Source organism: Fistularia commersonii, chromosome 11 (assembly GCF_037954325.1).
Source record: "Fistularia commersonii isolate RoL2024-O1a breed Wild chromosome 11, RoL_Fcom_v1.0, whole genome shotgun sequence".
Classification (NCBI taxonomy): Eukaryota; Metazoa; Chordata; class Actinopteri; order Syngnathiformes; family Fistulariidae; genus Fistularia; species Fistularia commersonii.
In genome coordinates this window covers 17564753-17591083 of record NC_141294.1, presented here as the reverse complement: position 1 = coordinate 17591083, position 26331 = coordinate 17564753, and the positions used below count along the sequence as shown (strand labels likewise).

At 50.9% G+C, this 26331-nt stretch overlaps 1 protein-coding gene across 1 annotated transcript in view; it reads left to right on the top strand.

Moving 5' to 3' along the window:
- The first annotated feature begins 9338 nt into the window (after nt 1-9338).
- itga10 (integrin, alpha 10) overlaps nt 9339-26331 on the top strand; it is a 24633-nt gene continuing 7640 nt past the window's right edge. The window contains exons 1-15 of the mRNA XM_086155515.1: nt 9339-9982; nt 15245-15356; nt 15438-15547; nt 15623-15711; nt 16662-16776; nt 16863-16990; nt 19043-19191; nt 23517-23667; nt 24168-24333; nt 24652-24725; nt 24963-25107; nt 25208-25356; nt 25439-25582; nt 25671-25877; nt 25959-26089. Of these exons, the coding sequence (XP_086011641.1) occupies nt 9931-9982; nt 15245-15356; nt 15438-15547; nt 15623-15711; nt 16662-16776; nt 16863-16990; nt 19043-19191; nt 23517-23667; nt 24168-24333; nt 24652-24725; nt 24963-25107; nt 25208-25356; nt 25439-25582; nt 25671-25877; nt 25959-26089 (1922 nt within the window). The 5' untranslated portion in view covers nt 9339-9930. The remainder of the gene's footprint in view (nt 9983-15244; nt 15357-15437; nt 15548-15622; nt 15712-16661; nt 16777-16862; nt 16991-19042; nt 19192-23516; nt 23668-24167; nt 24334-24651; nt 24726-24962; nt 25108-25207; nt 25357-25438; nt 25583-25670; nt 25878-25958; nt 26090-26331) is intronic.

Here is a 26331-nt window from a genome sequence, read left to right as displayed (position 1 = left end):
CACACATCACACACACACAGCTGCTGTGATGATCTCATCACCAGTGGCTTCTTCAAAGAGAATAAGGAGCTGCAGAAACATGAATACCTCCACGTCCAAATCTAGTCTTCAGCTTGTGTGAGCGTTCTCCTGCCTGGGATCTCTCCACGTTCTTCCCACAGTCCAAAAAAAAAAAAAAAAAAAAAGACCATTAGGCGGGTTCATTGAATGCTACGGACCTTTGGACAATTAATTGGCCAAAGGTGTGAAGGAACGGGACGTCTGTGATTGACAGCTGACCCTTAAGCTTTCCATAACTAAATAACTTGTTTGACCCAGAACGAGATTTTCTGATGTCTGACGTTGGAGGACATGAGAAAGGCAGCTGGTGCTCCACAACACTGGAATTATTTTGCACGGTGAAGTTCAGACGTTCTATCAAAGAACCAGAAGAAAAGTCGTAAATCTTCTTCCACATCTCCCTGAAGATGATTTATTGAGCGACACCCCTGAAATCCACCCAGGAGCACGAAGGAGCTGAGGACCTGGAGAAGATCTCCACCCTGACACCCCGGCAGAAAACAGCCCTTCTGGAGAGGAAAAAGCCGAAAGCGGAGGGACGGAGGGGTTGAGTCACGCGGCAGAGGAGCGGTGAAGTCATGGCTGCTCTGCTCATTTCTACATTTCCGCAGCTCGGTCAGGAAAAAAAGTGCTGACTCATTTGCTCTCACACAGACACACACACACACAAAAGAACATCGGTCCCTGAGTCTGGGAGATGTTCTGTCAGGACGTTCCTTCAGATGAACCTGGTGTCTGTCCGCAGTCGGCCACCGGAGGCGGCGTGAATGGCGCCTTTGTCGGAGCAGAGAATGGAATCATGAATGCGATTACAGAGCGCCGGCGCTGACCCGGCGGACGCCACCGGGTCACAACACACACACACACACACACATGGCGGGCCAAGTTTGAGCAAACACGATGAGACCTTCATCCAGGGCCTGGAAATCTTGTCAGTCAATTAGCAGTGCATTTAGCCTGAAATGTGATGCTATCGCTAACACAGCTAACCAAGTTGCCTGGTTGAGAGGCGGGGCTTAAACCTGTCAATCATCCCTCCTGTCACCCTCTCATTCACACCTATGGACAGTTTAGAGTCGTCAATGGACCTGCTACACAGGGAGAACCCAGGCAGGCATTAGATTCTGGAACCTTCTTGTGGTGATGGGAACCCTCTCACCTCCAGGGACAACCACCGCATCGTCAACATGTGGTTCCTTTGAAAGGAGAACCGCCGCCGAACTTTGCCAGAAAGTTTTAAACACACTATAAAACCGCCTATAAACACACACGTGCACACGCGTGGACGCGTGCATGGCAGTGCCTTGGCACGTGGCCAACCCGACGCTGGATGGCCGAGGAGCTGGGGAACCGAGGACGAAGGGTGGAGGTTCCTCCAGGAGAACGTCTGAGGAGGAAGGCGGCAGGGAACGCCTGGATAAAGACCTCAAAAGACTACGAGATATTTTGAGAGTCTGTGTTTAATTACAACACGCACGAGCGCGTACTCGCACTCTCTCTCTCTCACATACACACACACACACACACAATGAGTTCTGATGTGCTGATCTGTGTGTGTGTGGTGTTGCTGATTGGTTGCAGAAGACCAGGATCTGGGAAACACAGGTGGAGGAAACACACCTTATTAAAGGAAAAAAACCCTGCATCTTATGATGGTGCGCACGCATATGAACACACACACACACACACACGCACACACTTCATTTTGGTTGGTTTTAAATGTGAAGATTTAGTTTCTATGGAACGTGTTTGAAGGTTCTCGGTATCTCCGCCTCAGTAACTTACTCCATCCGAGGGACGGCACCTGACAGATGTTCTGGAGATGAAAGTCTGATGATAGTTTAGACGTGGACGGAGGAGGGATGGTGAAGATCTGGATTGAAGCACGCTGAGGTTGGAACAGGCAGGCAGGAGGCTCGATGAAGACCAAAGAGAAAAAGGGTGGATGGAGGGAGAGAGGACACGGAGATAGCTGATGTGACAGAAGAGGACTCCGAGGAGAAGGCGAAATGGAGAAAGCTGAATGCAGCATTGCATCACCAACTAGCAAGATGGACGATTAGCAAGTTGCATGCTAACTAATGCTACAACAGTCACCACTGGATGGCGCTGTTGTTATGCTCAGCAGTTCTAAGCTAACAGGTCTCACATGTGCAGGTAAAAGCTGAGAAGACACTGAACCCCAAGTTGCTCCTGCACTTGCCAGGCTAATCTTTAACCTGCTTTTACAGATATCGCACGCTATGAACAAACTTCATCCATTAACAACTGAAACGATACTGTTTCGCCAATGATGCCCCGCTTTTCTGTCAAGTCCAAGCAGACGAGCTCACAATGTCATCGCTGGCCTCCTGCCTCCCAGACCTCCACCAGACGCCCTTCTAGAAGGATGCCACCTTCTGCCCAAACATCCAAACCCCACCGGTACAAACATTCCTAAAGCTAACCTTAAAATTGTCATTTCAGTCTTTTTTTTTTCGGGTCATCTCAAATCAGGTCTATCATTTCTGCAACACTTTTTACTTTCTCGCAGCCTCCCCTGAGGTGCTCGTCTGCTGGTTCCTCGCCTCCACCGGCCACAAATCACCGCTACTGTACTACGCTGAGAAAATGTCACACCCCGGTGCCGTGGGCTCCTCGTGTCCCCCCCCTCCACTCCTCCGCCCCGGCCAAGTTCTGCGTCGGACTTTGATTTAATGGAGCCCACCCCCCCGCTAGCAAAATATCCCATGGACGTGCCAGCTAATGTTGACGGCCCGGTACGCATTCCAGCGGGCCCTCATCCCGAGGGGTCTGGCGCCGAGTCTGACAGGTAGGAAGGTTTTCCGGAAGACAGAGAGGCACGTCAATGGGGGGGGGGGGGGGGGGGGGGTGTTGATCTTCACACACACACACACACACACACACACACTCACACACATCTGCTCCCATACAGTTCATTGGATAAAAACCAAGAGTCAGATGTTAAAATTCAGGTGAGCTGACTGAGGTGCAATAAGTCTCGAAATTTTGCCTACATTTTTCAAATAAGAGCACTTCAACCTGGCAGCAATGAGGTTGTTGATTGGATTCCGACAGTGGGGTTTTTCTGTGCCTGCGTGGGGTTCCTCAAACAGTCCATAAGCATGCAGGAGGTTCAGTGGAGACCCTACATTATCCAGATGTGTATATGAGAGAGTGAATGGTTGGGTACTTGACATGTAAATGAGGGGGTGATCGGTTAAAGGAACCCCGCCTGCGGCCCAATGACAGCAGGGATAGACTCCGGCAAACCCCCTGAACTGCATGATGAGCAGGATGGATGATGAATGAGTCCATTTTCAAATCAGTCATAATAATGCCTGGGGTGGCTTCTCTCATAGATCTTCCTATTTCCTACAAAGATTCGGTCATTCAGCTTGCTCAGGCATGGGCAAACCACAGCCCGCGGGCCAAATGCAGCTTTTAAATTCGGCCCGTCCAACTTGAAATTTTATTATAATTAAACCTCATTTATATTACCTTTTCCCTGAAATACCAGTGTTCCTTCAATAGATAGCGCACTCCTCGTACACCTCTGTTGGAGAGTGGCAAATTAATCTCTATTTCACTTTACCCTTTGAACCCTTCTTTGAAAAGGAGTGGATCGAGGAAAGGAAGAGTGTATGGTGACTGTCGATTTTTAATAACGAATGGACAACAAAATATTTTTTCATAGTCTGATCAATAGCCGTATGCCCGATACACCAAGGAAATCGTGCGGTTTTCAAGGAATACAATATCAGCAATCACTTTGCCACGGCGCATGCTGACTATGCTAGTGAACAGTCAACGCAAGAACGGGAGGCCATGGCTCGACTCATTTACAGACTCAGCAAAAAATCTGATCACTGACAAATGATTCAAGATGAGAACCGATGCAAGTTTTCTGCTTGCATCCAAATAGCGATTAGCCATGTTGCGGCACATAAGATGTCAACCGTCAAACGTGAGCAGGCATTCAGTGTAACCAAACAACAACTCAGATTCATCCTTCAAATCCCCCCCAACAAAACTAGCTCCAGACTTTGATGTGCTGGTAAAAAAAGGAGATCGACAGCACCGTTCCCACTGAAACTCAATGTGTCTTTCTCAACTGTGTCATGAAATCAATACATTTGGAAAACAAATACTTTGCATTTTCATACTTTGTTCAATGGCCAAATCCCTTCATGTAATGACTTTTGCATGCGCTTCAATTCTATCTCTGTCAATATTTAAGAACCCATCATGGCCCACGAGCCATAAAGTTTGCTTAAAAACCTGAGCTATCTAGCGCACAAGAAATGTACTCTCTCTGCTCCAGGAAAGGTTGCCCAAAACCTGAGCTAGCTAGCTAGCCAGCTAGCTAGAAATGGACTGTCTCTGATCCAGGAAAGGTTGCCCAAAACCTGAGCTAGCTAACTAGCTAGAAATGGACTGTCTCTGCGCCAGGAAAGGCCTGCAGAATGGACCTACACCCCCCCCCCCCCACGCCTCCTCTGACAACAGCATCTCTGCACGGCACAATTTCACTCCTGGCGTGAATGGCTTCCTGCCGAGGTTCACAGTAGTGTGAAACAGACCGTCTGCGCGCACACCCATGGTTGTGTATGTGTGTGCAAGTGTGTGTTTGGGTACGTGTCTTGGCCCTCACGCACTTTGTGTCACTTCTGTGCAGGAAGCTGAGGGTATGTAAAGTGACTTGGCCGTGTCCGGCACGCCGCCGGCCCAGCGGCGGCAAGAGGCCGCTAATGTGCGTCGTCTAAAATACCGTGTGTGAGTCAGGGGGGGCCCGCAGGAAAACAAATCCAATATTCAGACGCTCCGTGAAGATAGAAAAACTAAATATTGTAGTTAGATAAAGAGTAAAGAGTCCATAGTAAAACCCTTAATTAAATATTAGCATATTTCCTCGCCTTTATGAACGTGTTTGATTTGAATCGATGTGCGCTCTCATCCTGGTACCTTACCTTTTACCCTTATTCTAGATGTGACGGAGGTGGAGGGAGTGAGACGGCTGAAATATATCAAGCAATAACGGCAAGGACAGTGGTGGAGGCCAAAGTCAATCAAGCAGTAAGAGCAAGGCTACGGATGGGATCCTGAGGTCAATTATCCAATAATCGCCATTCTGCTCACCGCCAGGCCCGTAAATCACAACTAATGAAGTTCCCCTCATTTCAAGACGCGCCGGCCACTTAGGCGGTTCCTCCGCTGGCTCGGAGTCAGGAAAGGAAAAAAAAAAAAAAGAAGTTCATCGGCATGTCGGCAAAATTATGGACCTGACGTCAGCTGACCATCATGGGTTCAAGATAAATTGGCCCGGAATGATCTTTCCACTTAGCCCAGGAGGGAAAAACCCACAAATATTGACAGTGGTGGTGAAACAGCCTCGGGCAGGGAGCAAGGCGCAACAGCGACAGCAAGGGGCGACACCTGTGAGCAACACCCTCATCGTCCTCAGAGTGATTCTTGGGCATTTCCGCAGAAATGTAAAGATCCGTCTTTTTTAATTTTCAGTGGATTTCCTTTGAACTACCAGGACATCTTTCATGCAGATCTTCCCTGCTTTGCTGCAGGCTGTGTTTCAATGGATTCGGACCTTAAAAAGGCAAAACAGCGAAGCCAAGTGGCGGAAGGAGGAAAATATCAAACCTTGTACTGCGTTTTCTGTACTGACTGGTTAGTGACTTTTTAAATCTCTGTTACCTTGCAGGTTGTACATGATAAACAGCATGAACTGTAAATCTGATAGGCTTAGTATTCGCAGAAGGCAGTATTTCCTTGATACCAGTGCATTTCACAACTAGGCCTTCAGTAGAATGATACCAAAATCATGAAGCTCCTTTTATAGAAACCATCCATATTATACAGAAACCCACTGTAAACAAGGCGTAAGCATCACAAATGGGTATCCCATGTCAGAAGAATGGATGCCACAGCTTGAGCAAAAAACCCCGATTGCAGTGACAGTTGAGTCACATGCACCACATTAGCAGAAGCATCTATACTAAATTAATAAAATCACAAAAAAATACATGAGGAAATTTAAATAAAATTCACATGGCTCCAGACTCAGAGTCAATCAGTTACGTTCCTAGCAATATAAGTTGCAATGTTCCTCTGGAGCAGGCCTGGCCAACCTGTGGCTCCTGAGCCGCATGGAGCTCTTACGTTCATGTCGACTTTTGTGTTTGTTTGTTTTTTACTTGTGCAATCACATGCCGCTCCTGTGTTCTCCGCGCACAGCAAAAAAAAACCCCACACAAATACAAAAATTGACATGAACGTAAGAGCCACATGTGGCTTGGGAGCCACAGGTTGGCCAGGCCTGCTCTGGAGTCTGAGAGCCCAGGATGCTGCTTCTTGTTACTGAATGGAAAGTGGCAGAAAAACCCTTTGCTAGCTTTGCGTTTGGTCAGCATTTCCTCACAATGTCCAGCTTTTCTTAATGTCCATCTGGAAAAGGGATTTGATAGCATATATATGCCTATATTATGCTCTAAAGCTAGTTAAATCGACACAAAACATTTTTTTAGCTAATGTCAGTCATTTTACTAGCTATGACTAGTCTGCTCTTTTACCCTGGTAACACACAACAGCTGAGATCTGATTGGATAACAGCTTTAGCATTGACCATAGCCAAAAGAAAAGCAACAAAACAAAGAAAATCGACAATTAGCAATAATTTAATACATATCAATGGAAAGAAAATTAATTCAAAGGAGTCTATGATTCAAAAGTGATTAGGCCCGCAGAGACGACCTTGCTGGGCCGGGAGGCATTGAGCACTAAATATAACAAACAAATCGTTCTACATTTCTAAGAATACATTTGCAATAGAAATACTTTGTTCCTTGCCCTGCATGCTAATACTTTAATCGCCATTTCTCCCCGTTTATCGTTTACTCTTTATACTCTGTTGAACGTAAATTCCCTGTATCTCATAGACAGTCACATCCTTTCAAAACAAACTTCCACCCCAACCGCAAAAAGCCCAAATATAAACTTCATTCTGATTTTGATTATTTTGACCTTTTGCTAAATTTAAGCCAACATATTATGAGATTTTGTTAACTTTAAGGAATTCCATTGTTTTCTCATCAATTACTGAGGAAATAAATCACCAAGCGCGACCAGCTTCACGTTTCAGAAAGTACAATAGCGCCATCAAGTGGCAATAAAGGGGAAAACGAGCAGCGGAAAAAAATTACTGTGCATTTCCCAATCAAGCACATATTTAGAAAACCACTGAAAGGCTTTGGATAACGCTTCCAATTTACTAGCTTCGGTTTTTTAATCCGAAAATATAAATTTACCGGAAGATGGATAATTTTCAAATTTAACAATAAAAAAATATGTAAAATTATGCTTTTACATTTATCAAACCGGAAACTGTGCAGATATTTTCAAACATGTGGATATGAAGGAATAAACGTTCAGAAAGAAATCAATAAACAGCGCAAACCGTCTGAAACGCCGGGCGGTTTGCTGTGATGACAGCCACCGGCCACTAGGGGGCGCAAAAGAGCCGAGACAACAAATGGCGTCGAACGCTCAGTAAATACGGCGGGGAAAAATATACAACCTTTTAGAGAAATGTGCCTTACCAACGAAGAGCAGACGTCCCAAGGCGTCCGGAGAAAATGAGGCCGGCTTTTCGTGGCGTTTCTCCCAAGTGTTTATATTCCGTGATGGCCAAGACAGGTGTCCTTACACCTGTTCCGTTAGCATGTAGCTAACCAGCGACCGGAAGTAACTTTGTTCATATGTAACTATGTGTGGGCTAGCGACGCTTGCGTGTGCGCGTATTTTCTGTTTGTATGTGTCTGAAAAAGGAGGAAGTAAAGCCGCGACAACCTGGCGTTAAAGATAGGTTGTAGTTTTTACATTTTTGCCTAATTGGATTTCGAACACCGGAAGTTGGCGCTGTCTTCTTGCCAACTTCCGGTAAATGAAGAAGCGCTCCAAAAAACATCCATCTATCTAATCACGCGTGACTTGAATACTGTGTTATCGCGATATGAGGAGAGAATTCCATGAAGTATGTGCTTCAGAGACAGACAGAGAGAGAGAGAGAGAGAGAGAGAGAGAGAGTGAGAGAGAGAGAGAGAGAGAGAGAGTGTGTGTGTGTATGTGTGTGTATGTGTGTGTATGTGTGTGTATGTGTGCGTGTGCAAAACAGGTAGAGAGAGGAGAAAGAGGAATATGCATGTGAGAGAGAGAAAAGGGAGGGAGAGGGTGTGTGTGTGTGTGTGTGTGTGTGTGTGTGTGTGACAGCCAAGTAGAGAGAGTGCATATGTGTTTGAGCGAGACATAGGATAGAGAGTGTGTATGTGTGTGTGTGTGTTTAAAACAGGGCGAGTGTGTTTGTGACAGAGAGGCAGTGTGTGTCTGTGTTGTGCGTGCACGTCTGTGTGTATGTGTGTTTTTGTATGGTAAAGCCAGAGTAAGAGAGTGAAAGACAGGGTGTGTGTGAGAGAGAAAGAGAGAGAGACTGTGTGTGTGTGTGTGTGTGTGTGTGTGTGTGTGTGAGTGTGTGTCTGTGAGAGAGAGAGAGAGAGAGAGAGAGAGAGAGAGAGTGTGTGTGTTTGGAGAGGGAGACAGTGTGTGAGAGAAAAAGACAGGGCAAGAGAAATTCTGTGTGTGTGTGTGTGTGTGTGTGTGTGTGTGTGTGTGTGTGTGTGTGTGTGTGTGAGAGAGAGAGAGAGTGTGAGTGAGTGAGTGAGTGAGTGAGTGAGTGAGTGAGTGAGTGAGTGTGTGTTTGTGTGTGTGTGTGTGTGTGAGAGAGAGAGAGAGAGAGAGAGAGACACAGCGTGTGAGAGAAACACTAAGTGTGGTGTGTGTGCGTGTGTGTGTGTGTGTGTGTGTGTGTGTGTGTGTGTGTGTGTGTGAGAGAGAGAGAGAGCGAGAGAGACAGACAGAGAGAGAGAGAGACACACACACACACACACACACACACACAGTGTGTGAGAGAAACACCAAGTTTGGTGTGTGTGTGTGTGTGTGAGTGACTGAGTGAGTGAGTGAGCGAGTGAGAGAGAGAGAGAGAGAGAGAGAGAGACTGTGGGCAGGAATAAGTGAGTTTGAAGTGTGTGTGTGTGAGAGAGGGGGGGGAAGAGAGAGAGAGAGACAGAGAGAAAGGGAGAGAGAGGGAGAGAGAGAGAGAGACAGAGAGAAAGGGAGAGAGAGAGAGAGAGAGAGAGAGAGAGAGAGAGGGAGGGAGTTAGAGGGAGAGCCCTTGAGGTGCATGCTCTCCAGCAGCCCTTCAGTGAGTGTGTCTCTGCAGCTCTGGGTGTCTGGATGGAAGGGACAGAGGAACTCCTTCATTCCACGCACACACGAACTGGAGTCTGAGGAACCCAAGGAACCCGGTTCTCATTGAGGTCCACCTCAGAGGATCCCCCGGATCTCCACCGCAGGCTCCCGGGATCGACGAGCGGACTCTACGCGTGCTGCAGGCTGGGGCTGGAGGTGGAGCTGGAGGTGGTGAAGGTGAACGTGAAGGTGGAGGTGGAGGAGCGGCGCCCGTGACACACAGGTGGCGGGACTTCCCTGGAGAACTCAGGGACCTTGGACTACACGCTCAACCCCACTGAACGCAATCTGTGGAATCTTGAAGGACCAACCCCACCCCAGCTGACCCCACCTGTGACCCCCCCCACCTCCATCACCACCACCCACACACGCAACATGCACCAGCTTTCAACTGGGATTTACTCATCTCTGAGGACGGCGGGGAGTTGATTTTGAGTGTGTGTGTGTGTGTGTGTGTGCGTGCGTGGAGGTGGACGGACGCCGATGCACTGCATCTCAGGGGAGACCACTTTGGAAATAGAGGAGATACTTCTTCTCCGCTGGTCTTCATAGATGGAGCTGCGCAGACTCCTGCGAGGCCTGGAGTTCCTGCTCCTCCTCAAAGGTAAAAACACCTAATTTTTTTCCTTTTCTCCCTTCTTCTTCTACTTCTTCTCTTCCCTTTTTCATTTTCTGACCTCCTCAACCGCTCCGTCCTCGCGCCGCTTCAGAATCAACAATTTCTAACAAAAGTCTTGCAATATAACACAAAAAATTAACAAAATGTCAACAAAATCAATCAATAAATCCCTTTAATTTTCCCCTGAATTACGGCAAGTTGATCAGAATCAATACATTGATTGGTGAATAATGAACTTGCACGCATGGCCACACCATGCTTTTATTTTGTAATGGCCCTTTTTCACCACAATTTTTTTTTTGTTTTATTTTTAAATGAATAAAAATGACATGAATGGGTTCATATTGACCGAGGACCGATCCAAAATCTCATCGCGGGGGTGGGGTCCAAAACATCCCAAAGTGGTCAGAAAACAAATTAATATTTAATAACCTGATCGACCTGATTGATCAGAGGATCTATATAGTTTCTTCAAGTTTCTTTACATTACTTTTCACCAGAATTAAGCCTCAGCCCCCCCCCTACATGATCTTCATGGTATCTCCCAGAACCCTACAAAGAGTTGCTTCTGACCATTTCGTCAGTCAACAACCATCATGACCTTTGAACTTTTAACACATAGGGCGACGCTGTCACACGTGTCTGACCCTGTTCCCAATGTGCTCTTCCTCGGTGCATGCGAGTGTGCGTGTGTGTGCGTGTGTGTGATGGTTGTTAATTGACCCACGCGGGCGTTTCCAACGAAAGAAGATTTAAACATGTGGTGGCCTCGCGGCTTAGCGCCAAGCCTGAGGTCACGGGGAGAGAGGAAACGGAAAAAGTAATGGTTCTTCGTCAAAGCGCCAAGGAAGCCGTAGGTGTGTGTGTGTGTGTGTGTGTGCTGTTCGCCCAAACGTCAATCTCCTCTTACACTCCCCGACTTTCTGACCCCGGCAGCTGCGTAACCTGACCTGGCGGGCCGTTATCATGCCTTCCAATCGCTCAGATGAATTCTAACCCCACTAATCGTGACTCCGAAAAATCCATTAGTGCCGTGTGTGTTTTCTCCGCCATGCGTGAACTTCACGATCTCCTCCTGTATACAGCTCACCGAGCCGTTGGCAGCAGGTGACCAAAGCGAAAGAAATGGGCCATTGTTAAGGAGTTCACCTGGCTATGTCAGCTGGTGTGTGTGTGTGTGTGTGTGTGTGTATAGATTGAGGGAGTACCTTGAAATCAACCTGATGCTTATGCACATGCACTTCCTGTCTGGAGACCGGGGAGTGCACTGGCGCGCTAATGCTAACACTAGCGCAACTACAGAAAACCTTACACGTAAAGAAAATCCAGTTTTAGCAGTATTTCTGCATGTGTGTGTGTGTGTGTGTGTGTGCGCGCATGAGTGTGGGGTTGTGGTGATCAACCCGATGCTTATAGCGTGCGCTTCCTTTCTGGAGACCAGGTACTGCACAAATGCCGCAAATGCACTGGTGTGCTAATGCTAACACTGGCGCTATAACAGAAAACATCACACGTGAGGACATCCCGGGTTTAGCAGTATTTCAGCGCGTGTGTGTGTGTGTGTGTGTGCGGGGGGGGGGTGTACCTGGAAATCAACCTGATGCTCATACCGCTCACTTCCTGTTCAGAGGCCAGGGACCACAAGAATGTTGATGTCGCTAATGCACTGTCGCACAACGCAATGGCAACTAATGCATTAGCACACTAGCTCTTCGGCGCTAACAGAAAACATCACATGCAGAATGTTTTCACTGTGCTTCCCGTATGACGAACATGTTTAAGTGTTTCAGCGCGGATGTTTGTGTGTGTGTGTGTGTGTGTGTTGTTCTGGCTCCAGCACGTGTCATCCATACGGGAGCATGTTGGCGGTTGAACGTGTGTGTAATGCTAATGGTTTCAGCAGAGCCCCCCCCCACCCCAATGTCCATGTCTATCCCACGCTGTTTATGCTCTACCGAGATGTCAAACGCAGGTGTGTGTGTGGGTGTGTGTGTGTGCATGCACGCACACATGCATGCTTCACCGTGGCCAATATTACAACCTCCATGTTTCATTTGCCAGCCTTCACTCCTACTCACCCTCTTCCTCTTACTGTCCTCCAACCCCCTTGTGTGTGGAGATGATGGAGGTCTGTGTGTGTGTTTGCGTGTGTGTGTGTGTGTGTGTGTGTGTGTGTGTGTGTTGGGGGGGCAGCAGGAAATGTTATGAGTCAGTCTTTCTGAAGATGGTAGAAACAGACTGTTCAGACAGTACCAAAAAAAGTTTGAAACGGAGGCGGATGGAATGCTGTGTTAGCACGTTAGCACGTTAGCATTCATCAACCTTCTCACAGCTGCGGCGCTGCGTGAGGTTGAACCAATTGGAGCGTTGTTCCAGATGAGGGGCACATGATGCCCAACGGAGAAGAGGGAGGGGTTTCTCTCAAGGTGTGTCCTCAGGTTTCTTTAGCCCTTCCCCTACGCTCGCCAGGTCCTTCACTCTGATTGGTCGCAGGTGTCGCTACCTGGAAAATCCTGCCGCTGATGCTAAGCTAATACTTTTTAAACTTTATAAAAACTCACCGCTTCGAGTGTCCCATCTTCTGTTTGCAGGGAGGTCTGTGAGTGTGTGTGTGTGTATGTGTGTGTGCGTGTGTGTGTGTGAGGGGGGTCTTGATAAAATTAACTATCATTAAAACATTAGAACATCTCGGAGGCGACGACCCTTTGTCCTCCAGGCGGTTCGGTCGGTTCTCCGCCGCACATTCTCCCGCTCTCGATAAGTTCACGGGAGGGTGGTGGACGGGGGGTGGGGGGTGTCCATGTCAACCGCACGCGCTCAGCAGCGGCGGAGCCGAACGTGCGGTCGACGAGGGGAAATCTGGACCCACTTTGGTTTGATGATGTTTGCAGGCAGTTACCATGGCGATGGGTGGCCAGAAGGATATACATATATTTATATATTTTATTCACCCTCCTGGCAGATCTGGGGGGGGATCAGAGGGGCTCATGTGTGTGTGTGTGTGTCAGATAGAGTTACAGTGTGTTTTATTGGAGGAGGGTTAAAAACAAGGCAATTTATGGTTTGCAAGAGTGAGATAGTGGGTACAGATGAACATCAGCGGGGGGGTCGGGGGGGGGGGGGTAATTTTTTTTGCCACACAAAAGCATTTCTACTGCACTAAGTGGCGACGGAGGAGGATGAACGTCCTGCCCACGCCCGTTCCTCGCCGCGGGGAATCCTGGCGTGGGGTCAGCTGGACGCCGCCGGATGTTAATGGAGAGCGTCAGGGGATGTTACGGGAAAAACAGCTGCAGGCAGAGAGAGAGAAAAGCGAAAGAGCAGGTAGCCCCTCCAACAAGCCAAAGCGGATTCCCTTCCTGATTGACCTGCAGAGGAAACCGCCAGTGTGTGTGTGTGTGTGTGTGTGTGGAGGGGGGGGGGTTTGGACCCGGCCTGGAGGAGCTGGTGGGAACCGCAGAAATACTCACTTTGTGATACAATGTGGGAACCGCAGTAGTACTACAGTCAGTTGTACGGCTGTACTCGCTGTTTCGCTGGAGTCGGTTCTACGTTCTGGTCCGGTGGTCGAACGGGTTCCGTGTCTGGACTGTTTCCATGTGTGGGTTCTCTCCACGTTCTCCTGCCTGTTCTCCATTTTCCTCCCACAGTCCACTGAAGGCTCTAAATGGTCTGCAGGTGTGGATGGGAGGTCAAATGGCCGGACGTCTCTATACGTGACCCTGTGATTGACAGTCAACAAAGTGATTGACAACCGATCGGTTCGACAGGCGAGGGTCCTGAGGGAAAAGGCGTGCACGTGGTTCCGAGCTTCCTCTTCGCCATGCACGCCGGCCTCAACCCGCTAGTCTCTATATAGCACCAGCTGTCTACATGAAAACATTCAGCGGCCTCGTGTTGATATCCAGTTGCCGCTGAATATATTTGGCTCCGCCCCCTCCCCCCCCGCCGCCACTACGACTACATTATAAATAAACTAGCTTGAATAATTGTTACGTCAGCCTCCTCGCTGTGTTTAGCTTCCTCAACAAACCCAACAAACCCCGTCTGAGTCATTCGGTTTCACAGAATACATTTTCTTAAAAGTGACCATTTTCTTCATTTTTCTGTTGGTGAAGCTAATCCAATGCTACGTTAGCCTCTGGCCTTCTGTTTGGCACACAGCGGTAGTTATCGTTCAATTTAAACAAAAAAAAAAAAGTAAAGTTCCCCTGGTCTTGAACCACATAGCTGCACATTACCATGGCAACCGCCACAGAGAGCATTGAATTTATGTTGATTTTTTTTTTTTTTTTAACTCCCTGCAGCCTGATGACACGTTTTTAAATTCAGTTTGTTTTTTGTTCCAGTTTGCAGCTCCTCCTTCTCCTCCTCCTCCTCCCTTCTCCTCTTTCGTCCTCCTCCTCTTCCTCCCCCCCCCAGGTATGAAGGACGGGCCTGTCCTGTCCTAACAGAACTCTCTCTATCCTGGAGTTTTTCTAACCAACACCCTTCCCTTCTTTCCTCAAGTCCCCGCTCTGTGTGGCTGCTTCTGGTCACTCTGTTTACCTTCTGGGCCTTCCTCCTCCTCCTCCTCTTCCTCCTCTGCAGAACGTCTCGAGCGTCCCGTTCCCGAGCTCTTCTTCTGCGACGCCCTCTCTCTGAACGGGCCTCTTTTAGAGAAACCGCCGAACTCCGCCGCCGTAGCTTTCTCTGCGGAGGGATATCTTCCCCCGGGGGTTCCCGGGGGAGGCGTGGCTTAATCCGGCCATTTTTTTTTCTTTTATGAATATCAAAGCTATTATTGTATCATGTTAGCTATTAGCATGTAGCTGTTAGCATAAGCCCTATCACTCCTGCCCTCTATCTCCAGACTGGTCGAGGCAGAAGGTCTCAAAGCTATTATTGTATCATTTTAGCTATTAGCATGTAGCTGTTAGCATTAGCCCTATCACTCCTGCCCTCTATCTCCAGACTGGTCGAGGCAGAAGGTCTCAAAGCTATTATTGTCTCATGTTAGCCATTAGCATGTAGCTGTTAGCATTAGCCCTATCACTCCTGCCCTCTATCTCCAGACTGGTCGAGGCAGAAGGCCATGTCACATCTGTCCAACGTTTCTTCCTCGTTGTTTCCTGGCTCCAGAACAGGGGGGAGGGGGGGGTTGGTTTCTGCAGAAGAATCTTTTTTAACAGTGATGGTCCATGTTGAAACCATGTGGGATGAAGATCACCTTTCTTCTTCACCCCCTCCCACCCCCAACCCTTCCAGAGTTTTGCCAGTGTTTCAACATCGACGTGAAGCACCCGCGCATCTTCACCGGCCCTGAGGACGCCCTGTTTGGCTTCTCCGTCCTACAGCATGAAACCGACGGGCAGAAGTCGTAAGTTTTGCACACACACACACACACACACACACAGATGAAGAAAAAGAAGGAGCAAAGACGTGATCGCAATTACCGCAGGATGCTGGTGGGGGCGCCGTGGGACGGGGCGCCCGGGAACAGGAAAGGGGACGTGTATCGGTGCATTGTGGGAGAGGAGCGGAGCTCCAACTGCAGCAAGGTCAACCTCGGTGAGGAGCCGGTTTTGAGTTCACGCAGCGACCCCGTGAGAGCATTTCTAACGTGTTGCGTTGCCCCCCCCCCAGGTGAGACGGCCTTCCAGAACATTTCCAAAAACCTCAAGAATTCCCACCTGGGCATGACCCTCAGCCCTGACTCACCTGACGGCTTCCTGGTGAGAGTTCCGGAGAGAGGATGTGGCGGCGTGTGCGTCACAGGCGCCGCGCCCTTCCCTCCTCCCCCTCTTCTGGGAAGTAGACTGGTCCATTAACGCCGGGGAAATTCGCGATCCGGGGTGATACGTGGCGTTTTCGGCCTCTCGGGACGCCCCAGGCACCGTCTATCCCAATCGTCACCTCCACGGTGTCGAGCAAAGCGTGCGCGTGTGAAGGAAGTGTGTTCGGCTTTGGGTGCGGAGTCATGTACAGTGTGTGTGTTTATCTTAACCCTAGTGGTCAGGTCTATAACGGGATCGGAATGCGTCTCCGGCCGTTTTGTTAATGACAGACCTACCAAAAGCCATAGCACCTCTCTCTCTCTCTCTCTCTCTCTCTCTTTCGCCCTCCTCCGCCTTTCTCCACCCTTCCTTTCTCCTCATCCCTCTCTCCGTCCCTTCTCCGACCGTAAGGCCGCAATGACAGGCCGGGCAAAAACCAGGATGTTTCTCTTTCTCCCTCTCTACCTCCACCTCCACCTCCACCCTTCTTTGCATCCCCCTCCTTTGTCCTCCCCGCGCCCCCTCCCTCCCTCCGCCTCGGCGTGAAGAAAACCAGTGTGCTTTGAAGACCGGAGTATTTTTATGTGATACTGCACCCCCGCCCCCGAACCCTCCTCCGCTCGCCACCATCGCCGCGGCGACCACAGCCACCGGCGCCCACCCGCCATCCCTCCCACCCTTCGGCGCAATCGGGTTTTCGATCGCCCCGCCGCTCCGAGCTCCCGCCTGCCAACATGTCAACAATACCCACCGCCACCTCCACCCACTCCACCCCTTTTATTTCTGTCCCCAAACCGCAGTATTGTAGTTTTCCATGACTCAACGAGCTTCGGTGGCCTGTTGATGTCTCGGGATGGCTTGCAAAACAGATGTGTGTGTGTGTGTGTGTGTGTGTGTGTGTGTCACAGGCCTGCGCCCCTCTGTGGTCCCAAGAATGCGGCACGTCGATGTTCAGCACCGGCATCTGCACCTCCGTCAGTGATGACCTCGAACCGAGAGAAACCATCGCTCCGACGGCGCAAAGTAAACACACACACACACACACACACACACACACACATGCATATAATGTGACGCGGATGGCTCTGACCGGACGCGGTCCCCCGTAGGGTGCTCCACCTACATGGACATCGTGATCGTGCTGGACGGCTCCAACAGCATCTACCCCTGGTACGAGGTGCAGAACTTCCTCAGCAACATCCTCAGCAAGTTCCACATCAGCACGGACCAGATGCAGGTACGATATTCTGCACGTTGGTAATGGAAACTTTGCGGCCGCGTCAAAATCTCTGGAACCCCCCCCCCCCCCCACACACACTCACACACACACACACACACCCGGCCAAAGGAGGCCGGGGTCACGGCGGACGGCGAGACGAGCCTGAGTGAAAACATGCGCCGGGAGACGGCTGGCAGCTCCAGGCGCGAGGTGGGGCTGGTTTTGAGGTCGACGATGGAATGGATGTGGGGATCAAGCGGTGGGGGGGAGAGCGGAGGAAGGGTTGTTGGTTTCCGAGCGAAACAACAAGAAGACGGAATCGGGGTTTGGGGTTTTTTGGGGGGGGGAGGTGGGGTACGGAGCTGCAGGCAACATGAGGTGAAAAGGAAATACCTTTGGTTTTAAAAAGAATTCAACCCCACCCCCCCAAGTGCAGTGTTTGCTTTAGCGGGGGCCTCTTGTGATTTCCCCCCTATTTCCTTCATCACCCCTCCGACGGCGGATGCATCCGTCCCAGACCGTAACCGGGTCCCTCCGCCTCCTCCTGTGAGGAACCTGCCGTGGACGTAGAAAGGGAACTGGATACAGAGTTACGCCGGTTCTTGAACCCAAAGTAACAGCCTCTTTTTGAAGTACCTTTTCAGAAACCTTGGTGTTTTGCGATCTAGGTACCTCAGCTCCGAGTCCGAGGCAGGGTCTTATTCACGGTTCCACGGTGTCAAACTCAAGGCCCGCGGGCCAAATGTGGCCCACCCACATCATATTATATGGCCCACAAGAATGTCTTAAAATAAATAAGTCAAACGCACGCATTGACCATGAACTACATTTCCTAAAAATTCACGCCGATCATGTTACCCACAAAGTGACGACGATGTCACTTTCAATAAGTACAAATGTCCAAGAAAGCAAAGCGCGAATGTTTCAAGAAAGATGGGAATACATATGTCACATTTAGGATTTGAACAAGTTATTTGACATTAAGGGGTGGTTACATTTATTTTACATTACATCAGGTTACATTTATACTGTGCTTTTGGTACCATTACGCTGGTTGAAGTCAGACTTTAGTTTTGGACGAGTCTAATTCCTGAAAGGGAACTTGAGCTGGACAGCTCTGAGAGCTTTTCTGTCCAAAATTGTCTCATAGCTGGTTTTCGACCCAGAGTTCCACCGGTCACCAAGCACTCAGTCACATGAGATCCCATGGAACTGTAAGGAGACGCTGCCTCAGAGCAGGAACTAAAATGTTTCTAGGAGGTTGAAGCTACCACAGTGTTCATGGAATAATAACAACCATGGACTATCAGATGGTTGGAGCGTCTTTATCTTCTCCTCGCACTGAAGTTAGCCGTTAGCTAACTCCGGACTTATTGTGGCCAAAATGTTCCCTTGCGAGTCCTGGAAACCCCCCTTCAGGCGAGAAGAACTTGGACCTCCTTGTCGCTCCATTTCCTGAAAACATCTGACCAGTGACCACAGTAGTTTTTAAAAACGGCTCTCCACAGTCTGGAAGAAGTATCTGGCGATGGGCTTACGAGTTCCAGCAATCACATGTAGGAGCTCAGAGGGTTCCAGAAGCTGAGCTCCACGGTCCCTGGTTCCTTTGCTAACCCGATCGTTCAGGAAGCTGTTCTAGGAACCACGAAAAGTTCCCGAGCGAGAAAGGGGACGATGATCGGGGCTCGCAAAACCGAAGCAGACGTGGAGATTCATGTTCCTCAGAAGCAGAAACCCGCCGCTCTGGAAAGACCTCTGAGCCTCGCTCGGAGTTTCCCGAAACCTCACATCCGCTTCAACTTTCTTTTCTTTTCATCGTTTTTTTTTCCACCATGGGGCCACGGAGATGAGGAAACACCCCATGATCTCCCCCTCCCGGAGATCTCCCGAAATGCAGTCAGGGTTGGACTCCCGAAAGCCCGGAGAAGAAGACAAAAAGGGCTTTCGCAATGTTCCCCGTAGCTCTCCGCAGACACACTCGTCTCAGATGTTGCTTCCCAAAACTATGCAGTAGCGGCAGCCATGAACGCAGCTAATTCTTAATATATATGTGTGTGTGTGTGTGTGCAGGTTGGGATCCTGCAGTACGGCGAGGTAGCTGTCCACGAGTGGTCCCTGCAGGACTACCAGACCACACAGGAGGTCGTGGAGGCGGCCAAGAACATCAGTCGGCAGGAGGGACGGGAGACGCGGACGGCCTACGCCATCCACATGGCCTGGTACGCCTGTCAATCATCTGCGGTCTCACAGCGAGAAGGTCCACGGTTGGATTCCCATCCACTTTTCTCCCCTCACCTCACATTACATTACATTACTTTACATTACATTACATTTGGCAGACGCTTTTATCCAAAGCGACTTACAATAGAGGACATAAGCACTGCAAATAACACTTTTTTTTTTTTTTTTTTTTTTTTTTTTAAGACAAAAACGTACATATACGTACACACACACACACTGCATAGCCTAACTCGGTGCCTAACCTGATCTGGGGCAGCTCAAGCATCAGCGCAGTATCACCCCATCCCCGCAGGCTAAGCGGTGCAGATAAGAAATAAACGGATGAGTGAATGAACGAAATGTTAAAACACGGCATTTTCAGGGATTATTATCCCGCCATTACCCCTCAGCACAGAGACTCCTTTTGTCCAGCGGGCTCAAAATTGCAGGAAGTAGTTTTTTTATTTTCTTCTCCAGCCCAGCTCCTTTCACCGTTTGGGGTCCCGATATACTTTACTTTTTAATCCCTCCTCTTGATTCCGCGGGGGAAATATCCGAGGGGGGTTGGGAAACCCAGGCGGAACGAAACTGAAATATCTTTCAAAATAAAATTCTTGCTTTATTAAAGTCATACCCGCACACGGCGCCACACCCAGGCCTTATGTGTGGCCGCCACAGCCGTTCTTCTCGTGCTCCTGCTGCCTCACACACACTCACACACACACATCGCTCAGCGCAGGTAATTGGGAGTGTTCCTGTTTTCTGGGCCATTTGGAGGTGAAACATCGAGCGGGAACGCTTTGAAGGCGGATGGGAAAAAAAAAAACGGAGCGCGTAAAAGAGCGTAACTGCGTCTTTAAAAAACACCAGTTGACGGGAAGTCCAGGCGAGCCTACGCACACACACACACACACACACACACACGAACGCACACACACACACATTCGACCTCAGGCCACCAAGTCCGTTGACTCTTGTAAACAAGGCCTTGTTGTCCAACTCAGTCGATAATGTTTTTTTATTTTTCCTCTGGTGCCGGTGGAGGGGGTGTGGGTGGAAGTGTGGGGCGGTTGGAGGTACACCGGGGCAGGAAAACAGTGGGGATTAGCTGAGCTGGACCCGCCGTCTGCTGGCTCAGCATGGCCGCAGGTGGGGCCGGGAAGGCCGGCTGTGAAAACACACCACGCGCAGACACACACACACACACTTAAGAGGCTCGCTCATTTACACCTGAGCTCACACACACGCACGCATTGGCAGTAATAACAATTTTCTTTCCGTTACGGCGGGGCTAACATTCTACCCCTCCAACCCCGACACCGAGCGTCGCCTTTGACCCCATGCTGCACGTTTGACCTTTGACCCTCCCAACCTATTTTAAACCAAACCTTATACCCGCGCCGCCCCCGCAAGACATTCAAACCTGCCTCTGGGTCAAGAGGGGATTAGCTAGTGTCCTTAAATGGGGGCTGTGGTTGTATGAAGAACTCTGAAGCGTATTAGGGTGGCGCAGGACATGTATGACGATGGAGGTGGGAGTGCGATAGGGATCGCCGTGATGGAGGTTAGACAAGAATCTATGGTTGGTGATGTTTGCAGATGATGGTGGTGCTATGCAGTGAGCGTGGAGGGGAGTCTACAGAGGACGAGGTATGCCCTGGAGAGGAAGGAGATGAAGGTTAGCCGCAGATAAAGAAGGTGGAGGAGTTTAAGTACCGAGGGTCAGTGGAGAGGGTGGAGAAGAGGTGGAGAAAGGAGTGCAAGAAGTTTGGAATGCGTGGAGAACGTGTCAGGGGTGATGAAAGAGTATGAAAGGTAATGTGGAGAAGACGGAGGTGAGAGTGGCCATGTTGTCTGGTTTAGAGACCCCAAGGAGGCAGAGATGAAGATCTGGGGGTTCCTCTTTTGGAGTGAGGAGGATCAGGAACAAGTCCATCAGAGAGACAGAAGGATGTTAGATGTTTTGGAGATAAAGTTAGACTGAGATGATTTGAACGTGGATAGAGGAGAGGTAGTGAAAATCTGGGTAGTAGAATCCTGAGGTTGGAGGAGGTCTAGAGCAAGACCAGAGAGGGCTTCATGTGAGAGGAGGGGGTTAGATGTTGGCAGATGATTGGCAATGGCAACCTCTGAAGGGAGCAGCCTACAGGACAAGAAGCGGAACTCCTTGAATGGTGGTTCGCACTTGTATGCTCACGTGTATGCTCAGTAGAGGCTACAAGGATTTCTGTTATTCAGTCTGTTTGTTGTCCTGATGGACGTCCCTTGTTTGCGCAAAACTTGCCTCCGTCGGCGTTAGGAATAACACAGGGCTGAGAAAGACCAATGGGACGTCCTCAAACAAGGGACTCGGAAGATCAGGAGGTCGAGGTGCCGCCTGCCTCTGCAAATTCCTCTTCAGCATCATCCTCCACTTCAGGCCCTGATGTCATCTACATAGGCCAATAAGTTTGGGTTCAATGGAGGATGAAGTCTGGAGGCCCCGAGGACGTCTGTCCTCGCACGAGGACACCAGGGGTTTCCTGGCCCTTCCCTCTACGGGTGTTCTGATGACAAACTGATGACAGCATTAAACGCTCAGACGTCTCCACAATGGTGTTATTTTATCGCGCTCCACCCGTCTGAGTGGCTCACACACACACACACACACACACATGCGCATGCACACACACACACACACACGCGCGCCGGCAGTGCTGTGTCATTACCACACTGCCGCGACTACATAAAACGGGCCGTAAACACGAACCGGCCTCCCAATTAGCTCCGCTCTCCATCCTCCTCTCTTTCATCCCGCTTTCCCCTCCTCTCTCTCATCTCCATCGCCCCCCCATTCCATCCCTCCGTCCGCCCCGTCTGCTCTTCCTCCTCCTCCTCCACTCTTTTACTGTTGGCTTCACACGATATTGAAACCACATCAGATCTTTAATATTCAGCATGTGATGTTTGGCCTCCCCTCCGCCGCTTCTCTCTTTCTCCCTTTCTCTTTCTAGCCCTCTTTTTATTGCTTTCATTCCCACCCTTCTCTCGTTTTCACCCATCCTCCCCCTGTTTTTCCTCGGATATTTTCCTATCCCTCCCCACGGGCGTCCTCACCGTTTACCTGTTTCTCATCCGATCTTTCGCTCAGTCTGTTTGTTCCTCTCTTTCTTTTTACTCTTTCTCTCTCTGCAGCCATGTAATTTGCCGTCTGCCCAGCGGGGGGGGGGGGTTGTTTTTAAACTCCCCGGCTTCTTGCGGGAGACCACAACGTTAAATTTAGGCAAGAGCTGGATGCGAGCCTGAAAATGACTGAGTTCACCACATGCGCGTGCACGTTCACCAATGGCTTCGCCCCGGACGTGCACAAGGGCATGAGGACACAGTTGCATGCGCATGCTGCAAGCTCATCGAGCGTCGTCCCCACAGACAAACAGGGTGCGGTGGCATGTTGTGTTAGTTTCTCCCCATCTGGCAGAACCCCATGGGAACGCACAGAGGCTAGGGTGCAAGCTAGCATGAATGGTAGCATGCATGCTAACTTGCGGAAATTCTCATCACCTCACGATCAGGTGTGAGGGCATGGCCTCACCTTTACCCCTGCTGCATGCTAGCATGCACACTGGCATGAATGCTAACGTGCATGCTAACAGGGTGCAGTGGCGTGTTGTGGTAGTTTCTCCCCATCTGGCAGAACCCCATGGGAACGCACAGAGGCTAGGGTGCAAGCTAGCGTGAATGGTAGCATGCATGCTAACTTGCGGAAATTCTCATCACCTCACGATCAGGTGTGAGGGCATGGCCTCACCTTTACCCCTGCTGCATGCTAGCATGCACACTGGCATGAATGCTAACATGCATGCGAACAAGGTGCGGTGGCGTGTTGTGGTAGTTTCTTCCCCATTTGGCAGAACCCCATGGGAATGCACAGAGGCTGGCGTGCATGCTAACCTGCATCAATTCTAATCACCTCATGGTGAGAATTGTGGGCACGGACTCACCTTCACCCTTGTCTTCTGTCGTATGCTAGCATGCACGCCGGCATGAATGCTTATGTGCATGATAACAGGGCGTGGCGGCGTGGCGTGGTAGTTTGTCCCTCATCTGGCAGAACTCCATGGGAATGCTCAGAGGCTAGCATGCATGCTAACAAGGATGCTAACATACATCAATTCTGATCACCTCACAATGTATTTTGGGGTCGGACTCACCTTCACCCCCTGTCGTTTGTTAACGTACATGCTAACAGGGCCTTGTGGCGTGTCGTTGTAGGCTAGCATGCATGCATTATAATGACCTCAGAAGGCACGGACTCACCCCCGCCCCCCGTCTGATATCGTTGCAGCACGGAGGCCTTCAGCGGTGATCGCGGCGCCCGTGACGGCGCCACCAAGGTGATGATTGTGGTGACCGACGGCGAATCGCACGACGGCGAGGAGCTGCCCGACGCCCTGGAGGAGTGCAAAAAGAGGAACATCACCAGATACGCCATCGCCGTGAGTGCGCTTCTCACAGGGCGGTGGGGGTGGGGGTGTTCCCGGCGTTGCCCACGGCGACTGTGCGCGCCTTCAGTCTGGCAGCACAGTTAGCGTCACCCCTCCAAAAATAACTCCTCTGAATTACTAAATGAAGCCCTTCGGTCAGACGCAAATAGACACAACGAGAAGAAAATTCTCCCCGGGAGCTCCACCCAGCCTCCACCCTCACCAGGGGGATGGAGCTATCAGGGTGGAAGCGGGGGTTGGAATTGGACCCCCACCCCTGGCCACAACAGAGGACCCGGTTCAGGCAGAACCCGGTGTGACCACAGCCGGGGGAGGAAGTGGGTCTGCAGGATCAGACAGGGCTTCCACCATGGGGTCCCACCAAGGGAGAATAGTTGGATGATTTATGACCGATTTATCCTGGTTAAACCCCGCCCCCCATGTGTGTGTGTGTGTGTGTGTGTGTGTGTGTGTGTGTGTGAACTCCTGCGGCTGACCCCCTCGTTCTCCAGGTTCTAGGTCACTACATCCGCCGGCAGCAGGACCCCGAGACCTTCATCAACGAGATCAAGTACATCGCCAGCGACCCGGACGACAAGTACTTCTTCAACGTGACGGACGAGGCGGCGCTCAACGACATCGTGGACGCGCTGGGCGACCGCATCTTCACGCTGGAAGGTGGGCGCACACACAAAGAAAAAAAAAAAATGGTCACCATGGTCACCCCGCGCCATGATCCGGTTATACACGGGAGTCACATGACGCGCGCGCACGAGTCACGAGCCCCAGCACGGGTGTAAATACCATCCATCCGCCATTTTTCTGATGAAAGCTTGTGGAGGTGGAGGAAACGAGGGATGGAAGGGCGGTGTTTTCTTTTAAACCCGGGAGGAAGGGGGAGCAGGAAATGAGCTTCGGGGGGCGCCGATGATACCGCGAGAAGGAAGGAAGGAGAGGAATGAGGTGGAGGTGCTGATCTTCTCTCTGGTCCTGCAGGAACGTTGGGATACAACCAGAGCTCCTTCCACATGGAGATGTCCCAGATCGGCTTCTCCACGCACACCCTGGATGTAAGTGTGAACCTTCAGCTCACGCCGCCGCCGCCGCCGTCACCTCTCCGACCAGGTTCTTCCTCCCAGGTTCTCCCAGGTTCTCTCCTGCCCTCCAGGCTCCCCATGTTCCTCCCACAGTTCCAAAACCAGTCATCGGGTTCACCTAATCATCCATCGTTGTGAGTGATTGGATGATTGACAGCTGATCCGTTGGGTTTAAACCCCGCCCCCCCCTTGTGTGTCCCGCCTCCCCAGGATGGCATCCTGTTCGGGATGGTCGGCGCCTACGACTGGGACGGCGGCGTGCTGAAGGAGGGCGCCGCCGGGCGCGTCATGCCGCCGCGGGAGGCCTTCGAGAGCGAGTTCCCGCTGGAGCTGAAGAAGCACGCCGCTTACCTCGGTACTCAGACGCCGTCCGATGGTTATCTGTGTGTGTGTGTGTGTGTGTGTGTGTGTGTGTGTGTGTGTGACCGCCGTGTGTGTGTGTGTGTCCTCACCAGGTTACACCGTGTCATCTGTGATGGTGGGCGACTGGAGGAGGTTGTACGTCGCCGGCGCGCCGCGCTTCAAGCACAAGGGCAAAGTCATCCTGTTCGAGCTCAGCGACGACGGCGACGTCACCATCGTCCAGGCGCTCAACGGGGAACAGGTGGGCTCTCGGGTGGAGGTCGCGATAGCGCCCCCTAGTGGCGGGGAGGGGTATAACCGTCTCCCTCCCGCCAACTGCGCAGATCGGGTCGTACTACGGCAGCGAGGTGTGCCAGCTGGACATCGACCAGGACGGGATCACCGACGTCCTCCTGGTGGCGGCGCCCATGTTCCTCGGCTCGGGGAACAAGGAGGCCGGCAGGGTCTACATCTACACCCTCAGCGGGGTGAGAGCCCGCCGTCGGCCATCTTGGAATTCCCCCCCGTCCGTCTCCTCCAAGTATCTCACCTCCCTTCTCCCCGTCCTCCTCCCAGGAGGAGGTGTTCGTGTCGAACGGCACCCTGAGGCCTGAGGAGAAGTCCCAGGACGCCAGGTTCGGCTACGCCATGGCCGCCGCCCCCGACCTGAATCACGACGGCTTCACCGACCTGCTGGTGGGGGCGCCGCTGGAGGACGACCACCGCGGCGCCGTGTACGTCTACCACGGCGACGGCATCTACGTCAACCACCGTTACAAGCAGGTGCGTTGATTCATCTGCCGCCGAAAATACCCCACAAGGAGGCAAGTGACCAATTTGTGCGTGTGTGTGTGTGTGTTGCAGAGGATCTCCGGGCTGGCGGTGTCACCCTCCCTGCAATACTTCGGTCGCAGCGTGAGCGCCAGGCTGGACTTGGACGGCGACCAGCTGATCGACTTGGCGGTGGGAGCGCTCGGCGGCGCCGTCATGCTCAGGTGCGTCGAACCATTCATTTTTCACAGAGTTTCGGAAATCACCGCGGGGAATCGGATGTTTCTCCATCCCAACGGCAACTTCGTCAAGTGACTCCACTGCCGTGTAGACCGTTGATTTCCCTGATTCACGTTTTTTTTAAACACTTCTTAAAACTAGCATCGTCCAGCGTGACGTGTGTTTGCATGGAATACCGCCACAGCTCCACCTTGTGACGTTTCTGCTTAAATCCAAGACGACCAGT